The 23981-nt window shown below is 43.5% G+C and overlaps 2 protein-coding genes across 5 annotated transcripts; one reads left to right on the plus strand and one right to left on the minus strand.

Moving 5' to 3' along the window:
* Nucleotides 1-13797: 13797 nt before the first annotated feature.
* LOC121591678 (protein C19orf12 homolog) lies at nucleotides 13798-14787 on the plus strand. The gene is made up of 2 exons (XM_041912446.1): nucleotides 13798-13983; nucleotides 14087-14787. Exon 2 carries the CDS (start codon nucleotides 14108-14110, stop codon nucleotides 14528-14530), a length of 423 nt encoding a protein of 140 aa, XP_041768380.1. The 5' UTR covers nucleotides 13798-13983; nucleotides 14087-14107; the 3' UTR covers nucleotides 14531-14787.
* Nucleotides 14788-17518: 2731 nt separating this feature from the next.
* On the minus strand, nucleotides 17519-22785 carry LOC121591661 (ras-related protein Rab-39B). 4 transcript variants are annotated; one of them, XM_041912434.1, is made up of 3 exons: nucleotides 22690-22785; nucleotides 21435-22477; nucleotides 17519-18926 (listed from the first exon to the last, which is right to left on the minus strand). In XM_041912434.1, the coding sequence occupies exons 2-3, from the start codon at nucleotides 21540-21542 to the stop codon at nucleotides 18375-18377; spliced, it is 660 nt and encodes a 219-aa protein (XP_041768368.1). In that variant the 5' UTR covers nucleotides 21543-22477; nucleotides 22690-22785; the 3' UTR covers nucleotides 17519-18374. The 4 variants fall into 4 exon arrangements, with proteins under 4 accessions (XP_041768368.1, XP_041768357.1, XP_041768347.1 ...); XM_041912423.1 differs by having other exon boundaries at nucleotides 22617-22785; XM_041912413.1 differs by having other exon boundaries at nucleotides 22592-22785.
* Between the last annotated feature and the right edge of the window lie 1196 nt (nucleotides 22786-23981).

Here is a 23981-nt window from a genome sequence, read left to right on the forward strand (position 1 = left end):
TATAGTCGGACTAGGAGCTAGGAATGGAGAATTTACGTATTTAGTTCAATGCCGTTTCGCGTACATTTTTTTTAATAAGTAGAAAACCCAAACAGCAAAATAAATATATACTTATAAAATCGACTCGAAGTAAGGCTCCAATTGGAAAGGTTGATGTACACGTATACCTATTAGCGACCATTGAAGCAGACAGTGTCGTAGTGCCGTGCCAAGCGTTTGGGGTTGTAGATCACAGATCGATGGATCAAACCTAGAATAGATGGTCATCTGCAGAGGGAGAGAGAGAGACACGACAATAATGGAAAAGCTTTTTCTCTCTGCTTACAGTAGGACATTATAACAAAGCTGGTAAGCAGCATCATATATATATCCTCTAAGTGTGTTCAGTTATTGCTATATTTAATTAGCTTTTACCAAAGTGTCATGATTAGTAGCATCGCCCAATCCGTTTATTCATCATCATCATGCAATCAGATAAATTCGTACAGTCACGTTTCCATAGAAAGACAGAGCGCCTTCCTAACCTTCCTCCACAGGTTACATAAATTACAGAAAAAAAATCCCAATTGCACATACAAGGGAGAAAAAAAACCTCGAAAGACAAATTTACAAACAAAATTACCCACCCTCTCTACTCGGCAAACCCCGACCCAACTGTCTGAACTGTCCATGCCCCCGACGGGTTCTACACTTGGTTTAGATCAGCTCGAAAATCCACCGTTGTTGAACCGGTAAGGTTTCCACCGTTTTCACATTTAAAAAAACAACCCCTCAAGGATGGTTCAGTTGTTTATTTGGTTGCATTCTGTGGTCCACACAGTCAATCACAAACTCAATCACTTGTTCGTGTTTTTTTTTCAGCTCTGCCTTCTTCTCCTACTCCTCTTCCTCCTCCTTCTAAGCTCCAACGCTGCTGCTGATTTCTTCTCTTTTTTTTCGAAAGGTAGATTTCTCGCAGGCAAAAGAGCGATTTTTTCCGGCATGCACTGCCGGCGTACGGCGCTCGGACAAAGGCCCCCGAGGCCAAACTTGTAGCTACTTGTAAACGATTATCCGCATCTGAATCCGGCAGCAGCTATCCATGGCGTTGGTACAGTACGGTGATGTACATGTACAAGTACGCCCGAGTACCTATTCTTCGGTCGCCTTTCGGTCGGGCAAGATCTGTGCTACCGCCCGGTGCAGAATTCGGCCGCCTGATCCGTCGCTCGGTTTATTCCCAGATGGGATGCCGAAAGGTTGCCATCCTTCCTGCGGTGGCACGGGCGGATGTGGCTGCTGCTGCTGCTGCTGCTGCTCCACCCAAGATTACGGCGAGCTGCTGTCTAATAAAGAATTAATAATAGTGATGGTTGAAAGGGACTTGCAGAGAGGAACGAAAAAAAGCCGAATTCCAAGTGCCGAAAGGATGCAATACCTACTACAAAAGCGACACACACACACACAAACAGTGGTGGAGTGGCGCACGGTGGCGCACCATTTGTCTGCCCGGAAGGGGTTTTGCTGGGAAATGGAAGCCGGCTAAGCAGCAACAAACGAGCGGAGCTGGGAACCACAAATCAAACATAAAAACGAAAAATGAAATAAAATTGCCCAACTGACTGATGCTGCTCACGATAAACTTACACTATTATGATGATGCACAAGCACACAAACAAAGCTTCCGAATGGGATCGTGCGAGGATCACATCTCGGCGGGCATAAGAACCATCGCCACAACCATCGGCGCAGAAGGAACGGAGTAGGATTTATTTAAAGCAACAACCAAAAAACCAAACAAGCAGCAAGGCAACAAAAAATCCTAAATAAAATAAATACAGCATAATTGTCAGCACTGCATACACACACACATACACAATACCCCCCCGGGGCAAATGAAAAGCGATGAATGCTGTATGACGTGTATGTGTATTTTCTTTTTCCCTTTTTTATCAAACGCACTCCCGTACAACACCGGGACCTGTCGGATTTGTGTTTTGCCTTACGCTGATCGCTTACGGCCGCCGGTTTTTTTTATATGTGTGTCCTGGGAAACTGTGTGCATTACACGTATCGATGTTAGATCGAGATAAATTCGACCGCACAATGGAAAACGACCAATCCAGGGCAATCCGATCTGACAACGAGGATAACAGATAGTTCCACAGAATCGTTGCGAGATGTAGTTCATGGCTACAAATGAGTCCCGATGATGCATGCTGTTTCGTGGAAATAAAAAACATACATTATTTTGTGAAAAATGTAGACAACTTTTGAAAAGTAACATATGAAAAATAGACCCATAATTGAACTGTTTACCAATGACTGCAGCGTACTTCATTCCTTCAGCAGAAGAGCTTAATTCAAGCTCTGATTACGATGCGCATCAAAATAGACTCAATTAAGCTCTATTGCTGTAGAGGTAGAGTGAGTGGGCCGAGCGGAGTTTAACAAGAATTTTAGTCCAGGTTTACTTTGACACAAACACAGCTTGTTGTGAACGGGACAAGTATTATCAGCATGAATGGCTACAGCAAAGTTACATTTCTCGATAGGATTGTAATGATATGAGAAATCTATCCACCTATCCGAGCCGAAACATAAATATCGTCGTGATAAAGCTAGATATCACTGATACAAGGACAAATGTAAAGATTAAAGAATAAATCTAAAAGGTAACGCTCTATCTCGTGCCAGATTCTTACCTTTTTCGTTATCCAAGTGGTCGTAATTTTCAATTTATTTATGAAGAAATAAATTCTCAAAAACGTTTCTCTGTCGCACACATTTAACATTACATTTCATTAGTCAGACATCGATTAGCACACATGATCGAGAGAATGAGCAGGGAAAGCTTCAATTCTCGAGTGAGCTCCGAATTGAAGTGACGCGAGAACTTCGAAGAGCAAATTCAGGAAAGAGTGTTACTCAGCAAGTTTAAGTCAGTCCACTGAAGCAGTGCTAAATTTACAATAAAACATTAGTTGAACTCATTATAGAAATGGCATACACAATCTGGAATAATTAATATCAATATTTCTTTTTAAACAATCGTTCCAACTCTTCAATTTCATTACGCTTGAAACATGCTCCACAGTTGCAGGAGACTGTCAGAGCGATGTACCTGATTTAAAGAAACGATGAAATATCTTTCATAAACATAAACCTATAAGCACGCCTCTCCAGGATCATTCTACCTGTGTTTAATGTTTAATTGAGAAAAAATTAATATACGCTCTTCTCTCCACCATGTAACCGTTGAATTAAGGCGTCTGGAACTTTACTTTATATTATCGCAACTGATTTTCACCCTTCTGACTGAGCTCCAGTCATTAAAGTTTATTCTCCAGTCATTCAAGATACCAAACACTCAGCGAACTGCAATTAGATCGAATTATTTAGTTCTCACGACTGTAAATCCTGAATAGGATGCATTGCTCCCTTCAGAATTATTATTATTATTATTATTATTATTATTATTATTATTATTATTATTATTATTATTATTATTATTATTATTATTATTATTATTATTATTATTATTATTATTATTATTATTATTATTATTATTATTATTATTATTATTATTATTTATTATTATTATTATTTATTATTATTGTTTTTTAGTTATCGGGCAGCAGGCCTAAATAACCGATACATATTCTTAATTTGTGAGCAACTTAATCATAAATAACACTAAACCTTTACATCTGACATCTGAAATTTACATCTGATGAAGGCTAGAAATAGGGATATGACAATCTGCAGACGATTTAAGTCTATTGTAGCTGACACACATTTTCACAGAATATTCCAGGCATGTATTCTTTGGAAGAAAGTAAATACGATACCGGCGGGGTCGAGCTTCTTTAAGCTGGTAGCGATAGTAGGTGTCGCATATATTCGTGTTTATGAATTAAACGCAAATCTTGCGTTGATTAGGCCTACATTTTCTGAGACGTTTGAGAACATTTGAGTTCATGCTACCTAAAAAACATAGACTTATGATGTCTGAATAGGTTCAATTTATATAAGAATCGTTCAAGATCCCAGGATACATAGTGTATCCATTATTAATGATCCTCTCCTTTCTGTGGTGATGTTATTGACCGAAACTAAATCCTAATCAATACCATTCAATGTTGATTTGTAATTGATTGCAATAATATTCAGCAATTATTCTTGATTGTGCGGCGCTCCCACCCAATTACTTGCCTCACCCAATACTAAAAACCTGAGTTTTGAACGCGGAACATCCATGGTGTCAGTGCTCCGCGCTGCCGGCTCCACTATACGATCAGCTCAACCCAAGCCACGCTGTACAGCAACCGTACGCCGCGCGCATATGTTCCACATCACCATCGAACGGTTTGCGGTTCGTACGAATTACCTACAAAAAAAAAAAACAAAACTTCAAAAACCTTCCACTCCTATCCACCGGAAATAATCTAACAGACAATGAAACTTGAGTTTCAAAGAAAGAACAAAAAACAAAAATAGAATAACACACACACACCAAAAAACACCCAATATTGTACAACGTTTACGCGCACAATAGCGCAGGCAAGTCAGTTAACAAAACGATTGCTCCGCACACCCGTCGCCCGCGTCGCCCATCGCCCACAAAACGTTTGTTGTAATTGTTTTCCTCTTAACTTTTATTCAACCCCGACTATTGGTCGATTAATCCTTGCGTGGCTCACAGGGAGCGGCTCTCGCTTATCGAAATATAGAAGTAAAAAAGAAAACAAGAAGGACGACAAAACACATTTACCAGCAACAATAGTAAACGAATAAAAAAAAACACGTACATAGAGGGAGAGAGAGAGAGAGATCTTGATGTGCTAGAGGTAGAGAAGTGCATCTCGACCGAACAATGAATTATCGCGTAACCAAATACGGCGCGATCTGCTGCTGTAAACTACTTTTATCCTTTTTTGTTCGCGTTTTGGAAGGAGGTATTTATCACATTGAAGCACACACACACACAGAAAGGCTCACACTATATGGTAAGCGGGTTATGAGTGCGTATTAAGATAAATAATAAACATTTTACCATTTTATTAAGCACAAAAGGGAGGGAAGCATACAGAAGCTGGCGAGGCCCAAGAGCCACCGGCCAACAATGCGCGAAGTGCAGTTAATCGAAAAAGAAATAGAAAACAACACACACACACATACGTAGGGAAGGTATATACAACGGTAACAACAGCGCACACAAGGATCGCTTCAATTACTGCGCCATTATTTGTTCGTTTGCCCCTTTTCGCGCGGCATTGTGTGCCCATCACCATTGTGTGCCCGTGCGGTTTCGGTAACATATTTCACATTTCCATTCCACCCCCCCCCCCCCCCTCCAATTCTCATCCCGAACAAGATGTCCGCTCGAGAGGTAAGTTTTATAATAGTTTGTTTTTTATTGTTATGTGTGTTTTTTTCCTTTCTTTCTTTCTTGTTTGTTTAACTAGAGCCCTTTACTGAGGGATGTTTGTGGCAAGGGAGGGGGGGGGGGGGATAATTGCAGACGCATTTAAAAGCAAAAATCGCCAATTCCAAGCCGGCATGCAACGGCCCAGTACGTTGTGGGGTGGATGAGAAACAGCAGGGCGGAGAGAAGAAAATGCCGACGGGAGGTTCGCTTCCCGCCGTGACTTGACATTTTTATCGACTGAGGAGAAAGGGAAGCAAAGAGGGAGTACGGGCAGGGGTCATGAAGTAGCCCTCAGGGCGGGGGGAGGAGCTGGATTGGGGATAGGAGGCCATTACAAAGTACCCAAGAGACATTTTTTTGTGGAAAAAATAAAATCAACCTCAAGAACACAACACACAAGACGACCACAAGACGGTGTTTTTTGTAGAATTGTAGAATTCTGTTGGAGTCCTTTTGCTTCCCTTAAAAAAAGAGGTTTACAATAGTTGAAGTGCAACTAGAACAACAAAGGTAAGGGACAGAGAGAGAGCGAGAGAGAACAAAAAAAGCACAAAACAACACTAACAGAGAAATAATAAAGCATACAAAGGTAAGAGAACCGAACGGGGGCCGGCAGGACGGCCTCAAGTTTTTGTTTTTTGTTTTTTTTTTTGTGGGTCACACAACCACCATTCATATAGCAACCCCCGACCCCGGAAACAATGGCGAAACTAAATAATTTTGTGGAAGCAACTTCACTAATATCCGGGGTCTTTTGTACTAAAAAAAACGGTTAGAGACGCATTGGAAGGACAGCGGAGAGGGGTAATGTGAAGGGAAGGACCCGGGATATGGGGTGGAGTTTACAGCCGGGAGTCGTTACTATGTGGGCAAGAGGTATATGTAGCGTCGGGTGGCGCTGTACTTATAGATATAGCTATGTGCTAGGTCCCAGTCCCGGTCTGTCAAACGGTCTGCCTTAATCCTTACGCCACACCTGGAGTGCGCGGCCCATATCGGCACGTCCGCGAAGGTGCTGTACTGCATGATGGCACGCCCTCGTGCCGCTCGTGGTGCTCCATTGCGCTGAACGTGCAACCGGTAGAAAACCTGAAGAATCGTCCAGCAACTGCTGTGGGAGTTTTGGAGCATCCAGGAAATTATTCCCACAAGAGAAAAAACAAAAGACCCTAAGATATTGGCAGAAATCCTTGGGTATCCTGGACCCAGGTACCCAGCTGCGCGACAAATCACCGAGTGTAAGATGTAATAATTACAACCTAAAAAAAACCTGCACCACAGGACCAGCACCTGGACATCTTCCCATCGGCCCTGTCGGCTGACCATCTTGTTCGCGCGCACCAGAAAAGAAATTCTTCTCCGTCTCCAGGCCCCCGCGAACTGACCGAAGAAGCTTTGCTTGAGGCGTTTTTTTATGGTTGTTGCTGTCTATTCTCATGTTCTCCGCTCCTGCATGTCTGCACCATTCATTATTTGCCACCATAATGTGGCTTAAACTGGGCACATTAACATTTCACGCTCCAGTGTGCTGGAGTATTTTTATTTTTATCGCCGCTGTTTCTTAATGTCCGAATGAAGGGCATTTTTTCCGAGACATTTCATGCTCGTTAAAGCGTCGGTGCCTTTGCCGTTTGCACCGCAGCAGCGACAGAGGGGAAAGTGTGACGCTGCAGCTCTTGCTTTGGCACACAAACTGTGTCAATTTCATCTATAATTATAACTTCCTTCTTTGTGTGTGTGTGTGTGTGTGTGTGAATGCGCGCTACACGCATTCCTTCGAACGGGCGTACCGGTCGGCGTACTTGCGGCGTTACGGCACGCGCCCGATGACACGTGCCACGTGAACTCGAGCTCGAATTCCCGGCATTCGGCATAAAGTGTTTTAAAAACGCACCATAACCGCTAGCAAACTATGTGTTAATTGACCGTTGGCTGTGATCGCTCTTTATGGGTAGCATTACTAAATCTTGGAATTGAGATGCATTAAATTCTATGCTCAATTTTGCGTATATTTTCAGCTCCGGTGTGGTTCGTGTGACTGTTGTGCTATTTTATTTTTTGTTGATTGATTTTTCTAGTCTTCAAGCATCTTTTTTAAGTATCTTCAGTTGTAAATGAGTCGCGATGTTTTGTATTATTAGTTCAGAAAACCAAATGAGATCTTGCCACGATCTTCAAAGCTCAAATTGTTCTGTGAAATTACAGCAATCTGCTTGTTTTTCTTTTAAAATCGATTTTTTTAAAATTGTGCTTATTGCACATTTGAATTGAGCAAAACATTATCGGGAGTTTTCCTTCTTCAATTGATGAGCAATTGACAATTCACACACCGTGTACTTGTATTTGATTAATCTTAGCCGTAAAGAGAAACTCTTTGGCAGCACATTGAGAAAACGCTCAGCATGACCCGTTACAAGGATGTTAAGCTAAAACGCAGTTGTTCTTCACCGAAATTGGATACGCAGCAAATATCCCTTGTTCATCACGAACCGATTAACAATTAATACGTTTTACTTTTCCCATGAATGAAGCCAACCCGCACGTCCATTAGTGTCCTGACTACTAAATTTCCAGAAAAATATTCTAAAATGGCAACAGAAAAAAGTTGTTTTTTGCTACAGTTGCTACCAAACACAAAAGCATATTGCATAGAAGGTGTTGTGTGTGTGTGTGTGTGTGTGTCTGATTGCACAAGTTTCCTAGTACTTAGTCTCGGGGGACATGGCGTTCACCATGTTGTGCGCGCTTTTGTTTGACTATTTACGCTCGATCTACGTTCAAAAGCACGTGCGTGCGTAATAAAGTAATTTCTCTATCTATCTATTTCTCTTTTTCTCAATATGCCGTGTATAAAATAAAGGTAGTGGGAAAGATCAGCGAGCAATTGATGGATTACAGCGTTTTACTTACCTTTTTTTTAAACTACATTATTTTTAATCGTATCATTCATATGCATTTGCATGCGATTGCTGAAAGTGTTTTAAGAATTTTACGGATGAGATTAATTGCGCTACTAAAACTACTGAAACACTACCCGCGATTCATTTAAAAGCTGCTCTTTAACCTTTTAAACAAAAGCACGAATCACGAGAGCGAGATTTTGTCGCGAGCTGAGCGCGCGCGCGATCAAATTAACACCTGCGCGCTAACGATTGAGCTACTGATGCCTCGCTCGCTGTGTGCGCTAAACTCTTATTTATATTTGTGATTTGTTGTGCTCGAAACGAAAAGAAACTACTAGTGCGTGCTCCCGTCTCAATGTTAATGCTTAATTGCTTATAAAATTGCTATGGAATTCATACGGTTTGATGTGTTTTCTTCAGCAACAAAATGGAATTAAACACACATTCGACAGCAAAACCAGTCGTTCTTTCGCTGACGAAACTGTTCGCCTTTTCGCTCGTCTATACATGTACATGTTTTCCATTTCCGCGGGATTATCGCGCCCCGTTTTGAACCGCCCCTTTGTGCCCCTTGTGTCCCGTCACGCAGCGCTGATGAAACGTCACCGACAAAACTTCGGTTTCGGATCAATTATTTCCCAAGCAGCAGCATCCTTTCAGCCGTCGCCCACAATCGCCCAGCAAATACACGCCATACAGAAAGTAAAACGGTCCTTCTTCTCCTGTTTTACCCCTCCAATTGTACCTCCATGGCATCAAACAAACAAAAAAACACTAAACAAAGCGCTGCAAACGCGATGAAAGATAGCGTTTGGCGTTTGGTCGTCGATTACTGGTCGCGTTTCGCTCCGGCAACGTTCGGGCGGGTCAACCGTTAAATTGCGGAACGGCGGGTTTGTTGCTTGCGCCGGTCGTACGTTCGACCATTCAAATTTTGTCAACCGCGTTGCAAAGGGGCATGGGGAGGTGTGTGCACTGTGGTAAAAAAGTCGTTGCAAGAATTTGAAAGAAGAAGTACAACAGGGAAAAAAACAGAGGCACACACCAAACGTCACTCTTAAAACATTCAATGGCTTTACGGGATTAGCGAGAGAGGGAGAGAGAGAGCAGTGATATGGCGGTGAGCAATGGGAGCGAGCTGAGGAAGGAGGTGCGGGAACAAGGCTATGTTTAAGGTTACATAGTGTAAAAGAAAACCCTATATTATTTCCCTTTTCTATTCACTTGGTGCAGTTTTCCCGGCAGACCCCCCCTATTGCCGCCTCCTTCTCTCGAGCGCATTTACATGCGGTTTTTGTAAAACATTTTATGCTTCTTATAGGACACACACACTTAGAAGAAGAGGAAAAAAACACTTATACACCTCCGCAACATTGTGCTGTGTCACCGGGTCGGGCTGTGCCCCGATACACATAACGTTCACCTTGCGTTGGCCGGGGTCCCCCCCCGCATCAAACCGGGCCAAGTCCATTTTCTACGACGGATCCAGGCGAGCCAGCGAGCCAACCAGGACACGCCTACGAATCCTGCCGGTACCGTTCCAGTTGCAAAAACTGGGGCTCGAGCTTCGAGGCGCTTTTCTTTTTACCCACAGTCCGCAGCATCGTCCGCTCGGTCCGCGCTGCGGACAGGCAAATTATCCGCAAATCTATCCGTATCCGTCGGTATCTTCACGTTGCAGATATTGGCAAAACCTGCCGCGTCTGTCGATGATTTTCACCGCTATTTACAGCGGGCTGCAGATACTACCGTGCGGGAGACAAAGGGCGGGTTGCAGCTACTTCCGGCCATCCATCATTGGCGGGGCGAGCTGACCGACGCAGGTTATGCCTACCGTATGCATATGTGCTTTGTTTTACTCCCTGCGCTCGGTTTTTGCAACCAGGCATTCATACGGCCCGCTGAAGCATAAGAAATGGTTCCCTTTGACCTTTGCGTGACCATTCGAGGGAAGGCGAACGAGCATTCGAGCAAATGCGTTGCAAACGTAGCGTAAATGGCATGCCGATTGCGTGATGTCAAAACGTTTGCTGATTGATTTCTTCCAGTGGCCAAGGGAGCGAATGGAGTGTTGCTATTAATGTATGTGCCCGCCAGCAGGATATGGCAGATAAAAGGCATTAAACATAAATCAATTGCTATGCTAAGAAACCATCTATGCAACTATAGCATCTCATGATACTCAAATATAGCAGCATTTAAAAGTGTTGATTACTTGAACGTTACCAACAATCCTTAAGGCAGATTCAACCTGCAGATTCTTATAAAGACAGCCTTTTAATTCTATTTAACTATCCTCGCAAATGCCTTGTTGCGCCACGATCGCTAAACGGTGCTTTACCGGTAAATTGTTTCAAACTTTGCGGAAGGCAGCGAGATGCTTTCGCGAAAGCTTCCCCAGTTCACTACCCGCGAGCTTTACGGTGTTCATTCAATCGTTTTCCAATGAAGCACCGTGTTCATTCGGCGGTTCATTTACGCGTGCCATAATAAGCGTGCTATAAATTGTTGCCAAGGCTGCTCGCACACATTTGGTAGAACTATCCAGAAGAATATACATGTTTTGTGGTGTTTGTACAAATTGTGCTTTTTTTTGAATACGTAACATGGAAGCCTTTCCCGAAGGACAATAGCTAATTAAATTCTTCATATCCTAATATTCTCACATAACATCAAAAGGCTTTAATTCCGATACGCGCTCGGTTGATTCCGAGGGCTCATATTTATTTGCTCTTCTGTTTCCTTTCAGTATTTATATTATCATTTAATATGAGCATTTTAATTCCAAGATGATGAAAAAAAAACATGAAAAATACAAACATAAGAATAGCTGTATTATTTTCCTAAATTCCAATACCTTTTCGTGACATTACTGTTGGTTGCTACGCAAAGTAAGCTTACACCGGCCGTTATGCCGTTCTAGCCAAGGTTAGTCACAGTGCACCAAGGTGTTAGGAGATGTAGTGTTAACATTCGATGAATTGTTCTTTGCAAAAAAAACATCAAAGGTGCGTGAATGTTTACAAGCAGATCAAACATCTGCTATTATTTTATTAATTACTTTTACTGCGTTTTTGTGCGGGTTGGGTTGTGCTTCAAGTTCTGGTTTTGTTGAAGTAATGTTCGTTTTGAATGGAACGGAAGTGCAAAAAGGATTGGAACGGAAAGGCCAGCAAAAAGATTGGATCTTTTTTACTATGTTTTTATCGGAATTGCCAATGCTAGTCCGGTCTCACCAAAGGATTAATTTTTACGTTACAGTTCGCAATAGTGGTTCTAACTGTTCTGAGCTGTTCCGATCAAATCTACCGAACCTACCGTTCCAACCGAACCTACTGTTCCAATCGAACCTACCGTTCCAACCGAACCTACCGTTCATACCGAACTTACCGTGCCAACCGAACCTTCCGTTCCAACCGAACCTACCGTTCCAACCGAACCTACCGTTCCAACCAAACATCCCATTCCAACCGAACCTACCATTCCGATCGAACCTGCAGTTCTAACCGAACCTACTGTTCCAACCGAACCTACCGTTCCGACCGAACCTATCGTTCCTATCGAACCTACCGTTCCGACCAAGCCTACCGTTCCGACCGAACCTACCATTCCAATCGAACCTACCGTTCCGACCGAACCTACCGTTCCGACCGACCCCACCGTTCCGACCGAACCTACCGTTTCGATCGAACCTGCAGTTCCAACCTAATCTACCGTTCCGACCGACCCTACCGTTCCGACCGACCCTACCGTTCCGACCGACCCTACCGTTCCGACAGAACCTACCGTTATGACCAAACCTACTAGGTTCAAAACTTTAAACCAAGTTGCGCTCGTTCCAGTTAAGCAATGCAATCGGCCTAATATATTCGCTACGGAACACACATCAGTAGTTCCGATTACTCCGATCGGTTCCATTTGCAGACTAGCGGTTCCGGACAGCTCTGGATGTTCTAAGCTTGGAGTATTGCCCCTATCTTATAGACCCGCCTACGATACTGATGGAGTCATTCGAATAGCCGAATATATAATTATGCTTGGGATATGCTAAGTTCTTTTTAAAAAAATCTTAATTCATTTACAAGTTCGTTGCGGGTGAATTTTCGATCTAAGCTAAAATCTAGCTGGCGCTATTTCTTATGCTTAGCTAATACCAGGACGCGTTCAACGGATGCGTCAGCGAATCCCCCGGTTGCTCCGGTGGTGTTGCTCGACGGCTGCAATGCTACCACGTCGAGTCAGCAGATTCTCGATGATGGTTGCTACATGTGGGTTGCATGTGTGGCCACATAACTATATCTTTTCAGCGCTTCTTACCTATTTTTCAGTAAAATTACTTAAGGAATATCAAAATTTTTCACAGCATTTTTCTCCTATAATATACCCGAGTGACATTTGAACCAAATTGTTTTATTTCATTTCATTTCATTTATTAATTCAATATCCGCCATCAAGGCTAAATAAAACAGATATCTGTCATATCAAATTATCTGCTCGATTAGTACTCGATACGCTTGAAATTGTGGATTTGCGTGTAATTAAGTGAGTTGAAAGTGCCAAGATTTGGTGTGTTCGTAAATTAGACGTTCCTCTATCGATGGACGATGCCTTAGAGGTCATTTTTTATTCATAGCTATGGTGTTTTTTTATGAAAAACAAAAGCTAATTTTGTGTCACGTTATAAAAAATGGATATTATTTAAGTATAAAATGGCCCGCTATAACGATAGGAAACATCATTTTCGAGCGAATATAGAAGAAAGTACCGGAAAAGAAGCATCAAAATTGATTTTAAAGGAATTCCCTTAAACTCGTGAGGCTTTTTCTGAATTCCCTTAAACTAGTGCCGTTTAAGGGACGTTTAAGGCTCCAGTTTAATTTTAATTTGCTCGAATTCCCGATTATTCGTACTCAATAATGTCAATTGGGTAATTTCCTATTCCTTCCATTCTCTCCTTAGACAGTGTTTTAAGTTTATATTATTCAGTCCGAACTACAGTGGAGTGCCGTTTATCTGGATAGCTTTTATTCGGCTATCCGTTTACTCGTGCTGTTGAGAAATGACAGTTCAGATATTTGAAAAAACGGTTATCCGATAAACGGTTACATTTTCATAACAAAAAAACACTATAATTCATGGCAAATTTCAGATAATCTCATTGCAAAAACATTAAGTTAATAAAAATTGGCTGATTTGTATAAAAACTTAAGATACTTTCCAAACGAAAATCAAGAATTTGTGATTAAATATATTCTTTGACTCATTATCCGTATCATTTGCGTATCCGGTCGAGGTCAAGTCCCGATGAGCCCGGATAAACGGCGCTCCATTGTATTTGCAGATGGAAAAAAATAACTCACGCTTGAGCGGGCATTATTTGCGTCTCGTGTAGCAGAGCCTTCATCTCAGCCTTGACGCAGCGTCACCCGGGAACTGTCAACCAGCGCGAACCAAATACGGACTGCGACGCACTCTGATATTACCTTCCCTTACAGCTGCCCAATTACAGTACAGAGTGACACTTGGCGAGGTCGTGGAGCGAGAATAATACAGAAAAGGTAAATAAACGCAAAACAGCTCAATCAGCTCACCTTCTAGCGCACTCAAATGAGTTCGAATGCGCATTAGCACCACAGCACTGCAGTTTTGTTTCAGCGTCTTTTCCGTCCGGTAAGCTTAAAGGTTGCATGGGCTTCCTTTGTGTTTTTTTTATAGAGGATTCTTCTCCATCAAAAGTAACCTTGATGTGTGTGTGTGTGCGTGTTCTTTGCAGCGTTTCAGTCGTCCTAAAGCCATGCCGATCAATACCCGCGAGCTCCTCGATGCCGTGGCCACGCTGACGGACAAGGAGTCGATGCGCGTGACGCTCAAGAGCAGCGCCAAGGGCGCGACCGTGGCCGGCTCGACCACCTTCCTCGGCGGGCTGCTGGCCGGCCCGGTCGGCCTGTTCGTGGGCGGCGCTGTCGGCGGGCTGGTCGCGTACGCCATGACCAACAATCAGTTCAAACCGGTCAGCGAGATCATCCGGCACGACCTGTCGGTGCAGGAGCAGGAGCGGCTCAAGCAGCGGATCGTGTCCGCGCTGTCCGAATTCCACGCGACCGATCTGGTGATGGTGCTGTCCCTGCTGACGGCCAACGGGGCCGCCCAGAAGGCGGTCCTCGCGACGGTCGTCACCTTTCTAACGAACGAGATGCGCATGCAAATCATCGACTGACCCCCGTGTGGCGCACACGCTGCTTGCCTGAGTCACACACTCTCTGATATGGTGCGGTTAGTGGTAGCTTAGATTAATCGGTAGGGAAGTGACGAACCTCTGGTGTGCCTTTTTCAATGTTAATTATTTATTAAGATATAAAGCTTGTGATGGGATTTTGTAACAAAAAAAAAAAGAAAATAGTTAAGCATAGAAAGAAGCGTGGGAATAGTGCGCGGGAGAGCAAAATAAATTTTAAATTATTCGGCTAGAAGCAATCGACTGTTAGCTAATCATTGCTTGTGTCGAGGGAGATATTGGAGCAATCGTACGCGATAAGAACGCGTGAAATCCCGAAACGCCGGCCCCGGAGATAACGCCCGATCGCTTCAGCTGTCGAGCATTGTGAAAGGAGCAAAGTCTAAACGGCCACCGTATGTATCCGTGTGCGTGATGCAGCCTAATGAGCCTCACTTCTGGTGTAAATAAAAGTCCGATTTCGTCATAATTTAATATCAGGTGATAACAGGGGAATATCTAGCCACCTGCAGGTCAGGCAACCCCGTTAGCTCGCGCAAATGAGGAATGGAAACAGTACAGAGCAATTTACTTCAATAAATTGTTGGATACATGGTTGCATCTGATACCTAAATATACAAACCACTAAATATGCAACGGTTGTGTAAAGGTTTTTGAAAATTCGTCTCCATTCTTTAGTTGAAAGCAAAACCCTAGTGAAGCCTTACATATTAGGATCGATAAAATAATAATCAATATTCTAATTCTACTAAATTTTCTTTTCCTGTTTTTTAAACGCTATTTCCTAAGCTGCTCTTTTACTACGGATATGGTTTGTCGACTGAAACTAGAATTTCGTCGGATACATACCCCAACCAGGGCCAATTATCGTTCCGAATCCGGTACAGTTTTAGGTTCAGTTATTGAAAATAAATAAAATCGGGAGCTATTTTTGGACCAGTATAGGTTCAGTATCAGTTCCAGGACCGGTATGGATTCGGTATCAGTTCTGGTACCGGTATGGTTCCATGATCGGTTTCAGGACCGGTATGGGTTCATGAGCAGTTCTAGTACCGGTATGGGTACATGAGCAGTTCCAGTACCAATATGGGTTCATGATAGGTTCCAGGACCGGTATGGGTTCTTGAGTAGTTATCGTGCCAGTATCGGTTCATGATAGATTCCAGGACCGGTATGGGCTCATGATCGGTTCCAAGACCGGTATGGATTCGGTATCAGTTCCAGTTCCGGTATGAGTTCATGATCGATTCCAGGACTAACTTGGGTTCATGAGCAGTTCCAGTTCCGGTATGAGTTCATGATCGATTCCAGGACTAACATGGGTTCATGAGCAGTTCCTGTACCGGTATGGGTACATGAGCAGTTCCAATACCAATATGGGTTCATGATCAGTTCCAGAACCGGTATGGGTTCATAATAAGTTCCAGGACTAGTACGGGTTCATGATAGGTTCAAGGACCGGTAGGGGTTCATTATCAATTCCAGGACTGGTATATGTTCATGAGCAGTTCCAGGACCGGTATGACTTCATAATAGGTTCCAGGATCAGTAGTGAGCAGTTTCAGTACCGATATGTACCGATTCAGTTCATGATCGGTTCCAGGGCCGGTATGGATTCAGTATCTATTCCAGTGCCGGTATGGATTCAGTATCAATTCCAGTGCCGGTATGGATCCATGAGTAGTTTCAGTACCCGTGATCGGTTCCAGTACCAGTATGAGTTCATGATAGATTCCAGGACCGATATACGTTTATGATAGGTTCCAGTACCGGTATGGGTTCATGATAGGTTCTAGAGCCGATATGGGTTCATTATCAGTTTCAGTACCGTTATGGGTTTATTATAGATTCCAGGGCAGGTATGAGTACAAGATCAGTTCTAGGACCGATATAATCAGTCTTGGTTCCTGGATCGGTTTGGGATCAATATCGGCTCCTGGACTTGCATAGGTTTAGCGCCGGTCCTTTAGGCATTAGGTCATGTGCAGATCTTGAACCAGTAAAGGTGATGTATTGGTGTCAGGAGCGGTCTATGTTTGGTTTTGGTCTTAGTTATTTATGACCTCTTAAAATACCTAATTTTACTTGGGCTTTGAGGCCATTGTTTTCGACGCACTATCTACAGCAAAAGAGAATCTTTGAAATTTATTTGCGTAGCCCTGTAATCTGGCCAAATTAACCAGTTAATTCAAATTTAACTTAAATAAAAAAAACCCTACTTCCCTCCTCGCTTTCTTTCCTCAAACGAACAACCGTTGTGCCTTGTTATAATTATGTATTTATTGGTTTTAACTCTACCGTGCAGTTTAGAGTCCAGCTGCATTATAGCTTCGTGGACAACATAAACATTTATACGAAAACACAAAAAAATATGCACCCTCCTTCCCCGGTCGCTCACCGTACTTCGCTTTCTCCCGGAAAGAATCCCTCGACACACACACCCAGCGTTTGCCACCGCTTACTAGTCCTGCTGTTGAGTACCTTACGTATATACATGACTGCGATCGCATGTTAGCAAGAGAATTTCAAAGGTTTGACACACACACACGTACCGTATTTGAACCGCCCAATGGGGAATGGTATCCTTCTAACGGCCGTACTGAAACGTGTTGACTGTTTACTTCTCACAATTCGTTTTCTTTTTTTTACCTTCTAATTGCGAAGGGGCCCAAGGGCGTACTCCAATCGCCCCTCGCTTCGAGTACCATACACCCACTCACACACACACACACAGACACACAAAAACAGTCCGTTAAAAAGTGATTAATTGTTTAATGCTTTGTTGGTAGTTTTTTAAATGATTTTTTGTTTTTGGTTTACCGTTTTTGTTTTTTTTTTTACAATTACAATGCCTTGCTTAATTGAATTTTTTATCCCGTGTGTTCTAGCGCGCTCGTATAAAGATCATCGCCTCCTAAACAACGCTCCTCAACCTCTCCCCTTCTTTTCTCGATGTTCCGTTTTTGTTAGTTTCGTTTTCTAGCTGTTTGGTGGTTCTTTTTTACCTCACGTGTATGAAAAAGTTCACATTTTATGATCCGTTTTGTCCACTTTGCCCACCCAATATTGGACACATACAAACACATACACGCACACATACACACACAGGATGAACACAGAACATGTACACAAATAATATCACATAGAAACATCTTCCTCCCCCCACCAGGAGTGTACATTTTTCCACCTCACCGGCAAGCGCCTCGTGATTCTCTCTCGGTGACCACGTGGCAAACCTTGGTAACGGATTTCTTCTTTTCTTTTTTGTTTTTTTTTTGTTTTTTTTGGTGGCCAACGATGTTTTTCATTTTAAAAGCTTCCCCCTTTTTTCGTTGCAAAACTTTCCACCAAAAACACAGCTGAACCGTGCGCTGTGTGTGTGTGTGTGTGTGTGTAGAGCCATTTAAATCTTTTCCATTATTATTGTAAGAAATAAAATGTAACGAAAGGAATAAAACTGAGCGCCTCCCTGCCTGAATTAAAAGCGGAAGTGGGTAAAATGTAAACGGAAAAAAGGTCACTCCTCCCTCCCCCCCCCCCACCCCCAGCGGGCACGTCGCTCGAGGAAGAGCGGGAAGCCAGAATTCAAACCGTCCGTTGTTCCCCGTGCGATGCCGATTTTTCCTAAATTGCGCATCTGTTTTGATTCTTTGGATCGCACCGCTGAAGTATGGTGCCACACGCGCTTGTGTGTATGCGTGTGTGTGTGTGTCTGTGTGTACCACGTACGCTTACGGGAAGGTGCGTACGGAGCGGTGTGTTACAGAAGTGGCGTGATTGGAAAGCAAAAAAAAGGGTTTACCCGCCCGCCCCAAAACCGACCCAACTAACAGCAGGTACTTCGGGCGGATTCGGCCACCACCAGGTTGAAGTCGAGATTGTTCGGCCGCATGAAGCCCTTCTTGATGCCGTCCCAGCCGTCCTCGACCTTGTACTCGCCGCTCTTGATCCGGTTGTACACCTCCTGCGTGACGAGCGTGAACGCCTCCCGCACGTTCATGCCGGACCGGGCGGACGTCTCCACGAAGATCAGCCCGTGCTGCTCGGCGAACGTGCGCGCCTCCTCGATGCTCACCTCGCGCTGCTGCGCCCCGCTCGTGACGAGATCGAGCTTGCAGCCGACCAGCGCGAACACCGGCCGGTGCGGCTCGATGTGCCGCTTCGCCTCCATCATCCACAGCGGGATGTGCTCGAAGCTGGCGTGGTTGGTGATGTCGTACACGAGCAGCACGCCGACCGAGTTCCGGTAGTAGGATTTGGTGATCGAGCGAAACCGCTCCTGGCCGGCCGTGTCCCACAGCTGCAGCTTGATCCGGGTGCCGTCCATCACCTCGATCAGGTGGGCAAAGAAATCGACCCCTACCGTCGGATCGGAGAGCTGGAGGGAAACGGGAAGCAGACAGAAGAGCGTTACACGTCAGCGTAAAGTGGAAGTTTTTTATTAAAGTGGTCGCTTTTAATTTGATTTTAGGACACACAACGTCGTCGAGTTTGAATGTTGCTAAAAAAAATTTAATTTGTAACTAAACTGGCCCGCATCAAGCAGCTGCTTTGAGGTTTCCATGGAGACCTAGCATGGCTTTGAGGTTTTGGAAGTTTTTACATGGAAAAATAAAGCTTTTTCAATGAAACTAGATAAAAATAGATTGTGTTTGTTGGTAATCTGTTGGCAAAATTCCTTATTTTTGGATTTACGGTTCAATTTTATAAGCTTGTTTTAAAATCATCACCAAGAGTTGGTTTAGTAATTTGACTAGCGTTCTAAATACATCTGATTTAGGTACATGAATCTGAGTCTTCTTCTTCTTCTTCATTAGCTCAACAACCGATGTCGATCAAGGCCTGTCTGTACCACTTGTGGGCTTGGCTTTCAGTGATTATCAGGCTTATTCTATTCTGAACTCGATTCGATTCGAGTCGAGACAATGAATTCCAAAGGGAATTTTTCCATACAAATGAACACACACAATTCATCAACTCGACGTCGAGACGACTCGATTATAAGAATATAATACGGTTGTATGAATCTGAACGAATCCTTCAAATGATTCAATGAAACTGAATCTCGGTTGCAAAGATTCATGAAATTGGGTTAATCTGATTCAGATTGATGAATCTGAATGAATCTTTGAAATGATTCAATGAGTCTGAATCTCGGTTACAAAGATTCATGCAAAAGGGAATCTGAACGATTTTGAACCTCGGTTGCAAAGATTCATGAATCTCAATGATTCATAAATCTTAATGATTCATGAATCTCAAAGATGAATGAAACTCCAAAGATTAATAAATCTTCAAAGATCCACGAATCTCCAAAGATCCATGATTTTCACAAGATTAACACATCTCGATAGATTCACGCATCTCTTGGGTTTACACATCTCAAGGGATTTACCCATTTCCAAAGATTCATAGAGCTTCTCATTATTATTCTTCTCGGCTCAACAACCGTTATCAGTCAAGGCCTGTACCACATGTAGGCTTGGGGACTATGAAAATGAATGAATCCTTGAAATGATTCAATGAATCTGAATCTCGGATGCAAAGATTCATGAAATAGTGTAAATCTGATTCAGATTCATGGATCTGAATGAATCTTTGAAATGATTCAATTAATCTAAATCTCGATAATAATGATTCATGAATCTCAAAGATTCACCTGGGATCAATGATTCATCTATCTCAATGATTCATAAATCTCAAAGATTCGTGAATCTCCAAAGATCCATAAATCTTCAAAGAATGATGATTCTTCAAAGATTAATGAATCTTCAAAGATTAATGATTAACACATTTCCAAAGATTTATAGAGCTTGAGCTTCTCCTTTTTTTCTTCTTGGCGTAACATCCTACGAAGATTCATTTATTATTCGAGATTCATTAATTTTCAAGGATTTCTCTTATTCGAGATTCATGAATCCTTGGAAGAGTCGATTGGAGACTCGAATCACTTATCAGTGTAGATTCATATGAATGAATCTCAACGAAAGATTCTAGAGAAACCCAACACTAGATTTGACGACTACTGCGCTTTCGGCAGCCCGTTTCGATTGATTTTTCCTAACCAGAATTCTAGCCAAATAAGCATATTTTATATATGCTTAGTTTTTTGTGAAAAGAGCGTAATAAACAAAATATGTAAAAGCTAAATGTTTAAAAATTTGCCTAGCAACAACCTGCAGAAGGTTTTTTTTAGCCAGAATAATCATTTTCTTTTAGCTACAGTATTAAGACCAAGAATAGTTCCTGACGTGCCCTTTTCGCTTCCTACAAACTCCTCGGAGAATAGTTTGTTTTTAATCATTAGGGGATACGCTCGATTTTTATGTCCCCAGAGATGAATGTTCCATGTTTTGTAGAACGTTTTTAGTCAATAAATCGATCTTTTGATAAATCTAATGTCACGGACAAAGCAACTAGATTGCTTTAGGTTCAGAAAATCGAAAGTTCGTTCGTAGCTTCCATAAATCGGTCCTATGTTACCAATTTCTAGCAAATTCTTTATCAAACAGGTCTTACCGAGACATCAAAAATAGACTCAACTACGACGTCCGAATTCTCTTTTTCTGAGACACTCGTTGAATGACTTTGGGTCATCTTTGTAGCTTTTGTGGAGGGAAAATCGGGCAACTGACCTCACGATCCCTACTAGTACCAATGATAATAGATTCTTCAACCCTCTAAATGTACCGAATCTTCATACTGGCCTGTTTTATTCGGACCTGATCCAATGAAACTAATTCAAATAACCTAAAATAGAACTTCAATCCATAAAATTGATCCACTAGCCACCGTAAGCGGCCTTGCAGCGGACATTTTTACTGCGCAAAAGGGGCGCTCCTTTCAAAACACCCCCCCCCCTTCCCTCCCTCCCCCACTGACTTACCTCTGCAAATTTGCCATCGGTAAAGTACTTGAGCAGCGACGACTTGCCGACCGTGCTGTCCCCGATGAGAATGTGCCGGAATTGGTAATCGAACATCGGTTCCACCATGCTGTGCTAAGTGGAGCGGCCCTTGCTGGGATGCTGTGTGCTAGGGCAACTAGGGGTTGATGTTGGGCCCCGGGTTGGGCCGGCTGGGTGACAATGCTGATCGTGCTGATCACACACACACAAACACACGCGTGCGCGCGCGAGTGGGAGGTTGATTGGGTGGACGCGCGTGTGACCTTAAACCAAGCTCATGTTGCTTTCCGATTGGAATGACGGGGGGATTTTTTGTCCGTGAGTGTGTGTGTGTGTGTGTGTGTGGTTGGGTGTATCAGCTGTTCCGCACTATCGGATAGCGAACGTGAGCTGCTTCCCGCCCTCGCCTCAAAGCTGGCGTGTGGCGATTGTAAAAGGGCCGTACGGTTGACACAGCACGGTAGAACCTTCTCGGACCCAGGCCGTTTTAGGGCAAGTCAGAGGTCGTACAGCTTATCAAAAATGCACCGTCCGCCCTTCAGCCACAGTCGGGTGCGTCTTGGTGCTCTACGCTCGCACTCGCTCGCTGTCCCGCTCGCTCTACCCGCTTCCGTATCGCATCTCACGCCACACGCACGCACACGACTGGCCGGTCGCTTACGGCGGAGAAACTGCGCGACAGAGGGGGGGAGGGAGGATGACAAACAGCAGCAGAACACAAAGCGCACGACGGCTGGCCGGGTTTGTAGAGCAGCGTTCCTTTGCCTTTATCGGGGATGCGCTTTGGGTGCACGGGGGAACGGGCGTATTCGTGACAGCTCCGGGAGATATGAGCATAAATTACATAAACACGAGCGTGTGTGTGTGTGTGAGGACCTCCTGCCCGTCCGGGGCCTCGCTATCTCTCCCTCTCACACTCTCTTTCTGACACACATACACACACTATCGCTCCGTTCAGCTCAGCTGGTCCCGCAGGCTCCCTTTATCTGTTTGCGGGGAGCGATGATCCGTCGGGTCGGGGGCTGGAAATGAAGAACGGGAAATAGAAGGTTCCAATTACCAAACCGTTTTTTTTTTCGGAGCTTGAGCAGTGTTTTGGGAGAGGCTGGTGATAAGCAAATGTTCCGTACGCTCACAGAAGCACACAATCACAGCAAACACCTGTTTTCTTCACGTTGCGAAAATAGCACAACGCACACACGCACACACGAACACGCACATCCGCGCACCGTACCGGATTGGGAATTTATTTTCCAGCTTATCAGAAAATTTCCACACCGAAATTTTCTGCGGAGTTGTTTTGGTCAACAATGCAACGCTTTTGACAGGCGCAGCGGGCGAAACCCGTTCGACGGGGGATTTTTGACAGCTAGTCCGACAGCGCGACGGGGAACTTTTCCGCTGCGGTCGGGCGAAACCGAATTTGAAAGGTCCGTTTATTTAGAGCCTCATCGAACAATTGTCGCATCGGAGTTTTTTAAACGATTCTTCAGTCAGATGCTTTTATAGAAATGGTTTTCTCAATTTTAAGGTGTTCATCAGCTTTTGGTTCACTCGCAACGGGTAAAATTAGGCCCCAAAAACGCCCTCCTACTGGATTGCTTTGCGCATCGCTTGCCGTTCCTGGAGGTTCCTTTTTCTTGCCTGAAACGGAAGGAACCTCCAAAGGACGGTTTGGCCGTCCGGAAACTGATACCAAGTCTGAGGTGAAACTTCTCTCAATTGCTTCTCTTTACACTAGTTCATTTGGCCAGATTACAGGGCTACGCAAATAAATTTCAAACGTCCCCTTTACTGTAAAAAATATGCCGAAAAACAATGGTCTTGAAACCCAACTAAAATGAGTTACAGTGAAGCACCGTTTATTCGGATCCCTTTTATCCGGCTGTCCGTTTATCCGTGCTGTTAAGAAATGACAGTTCAATACAAAGGTGACATTGCGTTATGAGGAGGATATTTGAAAAGGCGGTTAAAAGAGCACATTGTCATAACAAAAGACACAATCATTCAATGCAAATTTCAAATATGTTTAAGGGAAAAACATGAAGTTAATAAAAACTGGGTTATTTTTATCAAAAAATAAAATATTTTTCCTAAATTTAATCAGAAATTGATGATAAAATATTTCATTTGACTCATTATCCGTGTTATTCGCATATCCGGGTGAGGTCAAGTCCCGAGAAGCCCGGATAAAGGCTTCCACTGTATTTACGATCACCCCTGAAGAGATGTAAAACCATAACCATTCAATTCGAGAGCTGATTCTCACTCCGGAGCTGATCCCGATTCCGGAGCCGATTCTGATTCCGGACATCAATACATCACCTTTTCTGGTTCAAGATCTGCACATGACCTAATACCTTCAGAACCGGCGCTGAACCTATGTATGTCCAGCAGCCGATACTGATCCCAAACCGATCCAGGAACCAATATTGATCATATCAGTCCTAGAACTGATCATGTACAAATACTTGCCCTGGAACCTATCATACCGGTCCTGGAACTGCTCATGAACCCAAAACGGTA

The sequence above is a fragment of the Anopheles merus genome, chromosome X (genome assembly GCF_017562075.2).
Source record: "Anopheles merus strain MAF chromosome X, AmerM5.1, whole genome shotgun sequence".
Taxonomy (NCBI): domain Eukaryota; kingdom Metazoa; phylum Arthropoda; class Insecta; order Diptera; family Culicidae; genus Anopheles; species Anopheles merus.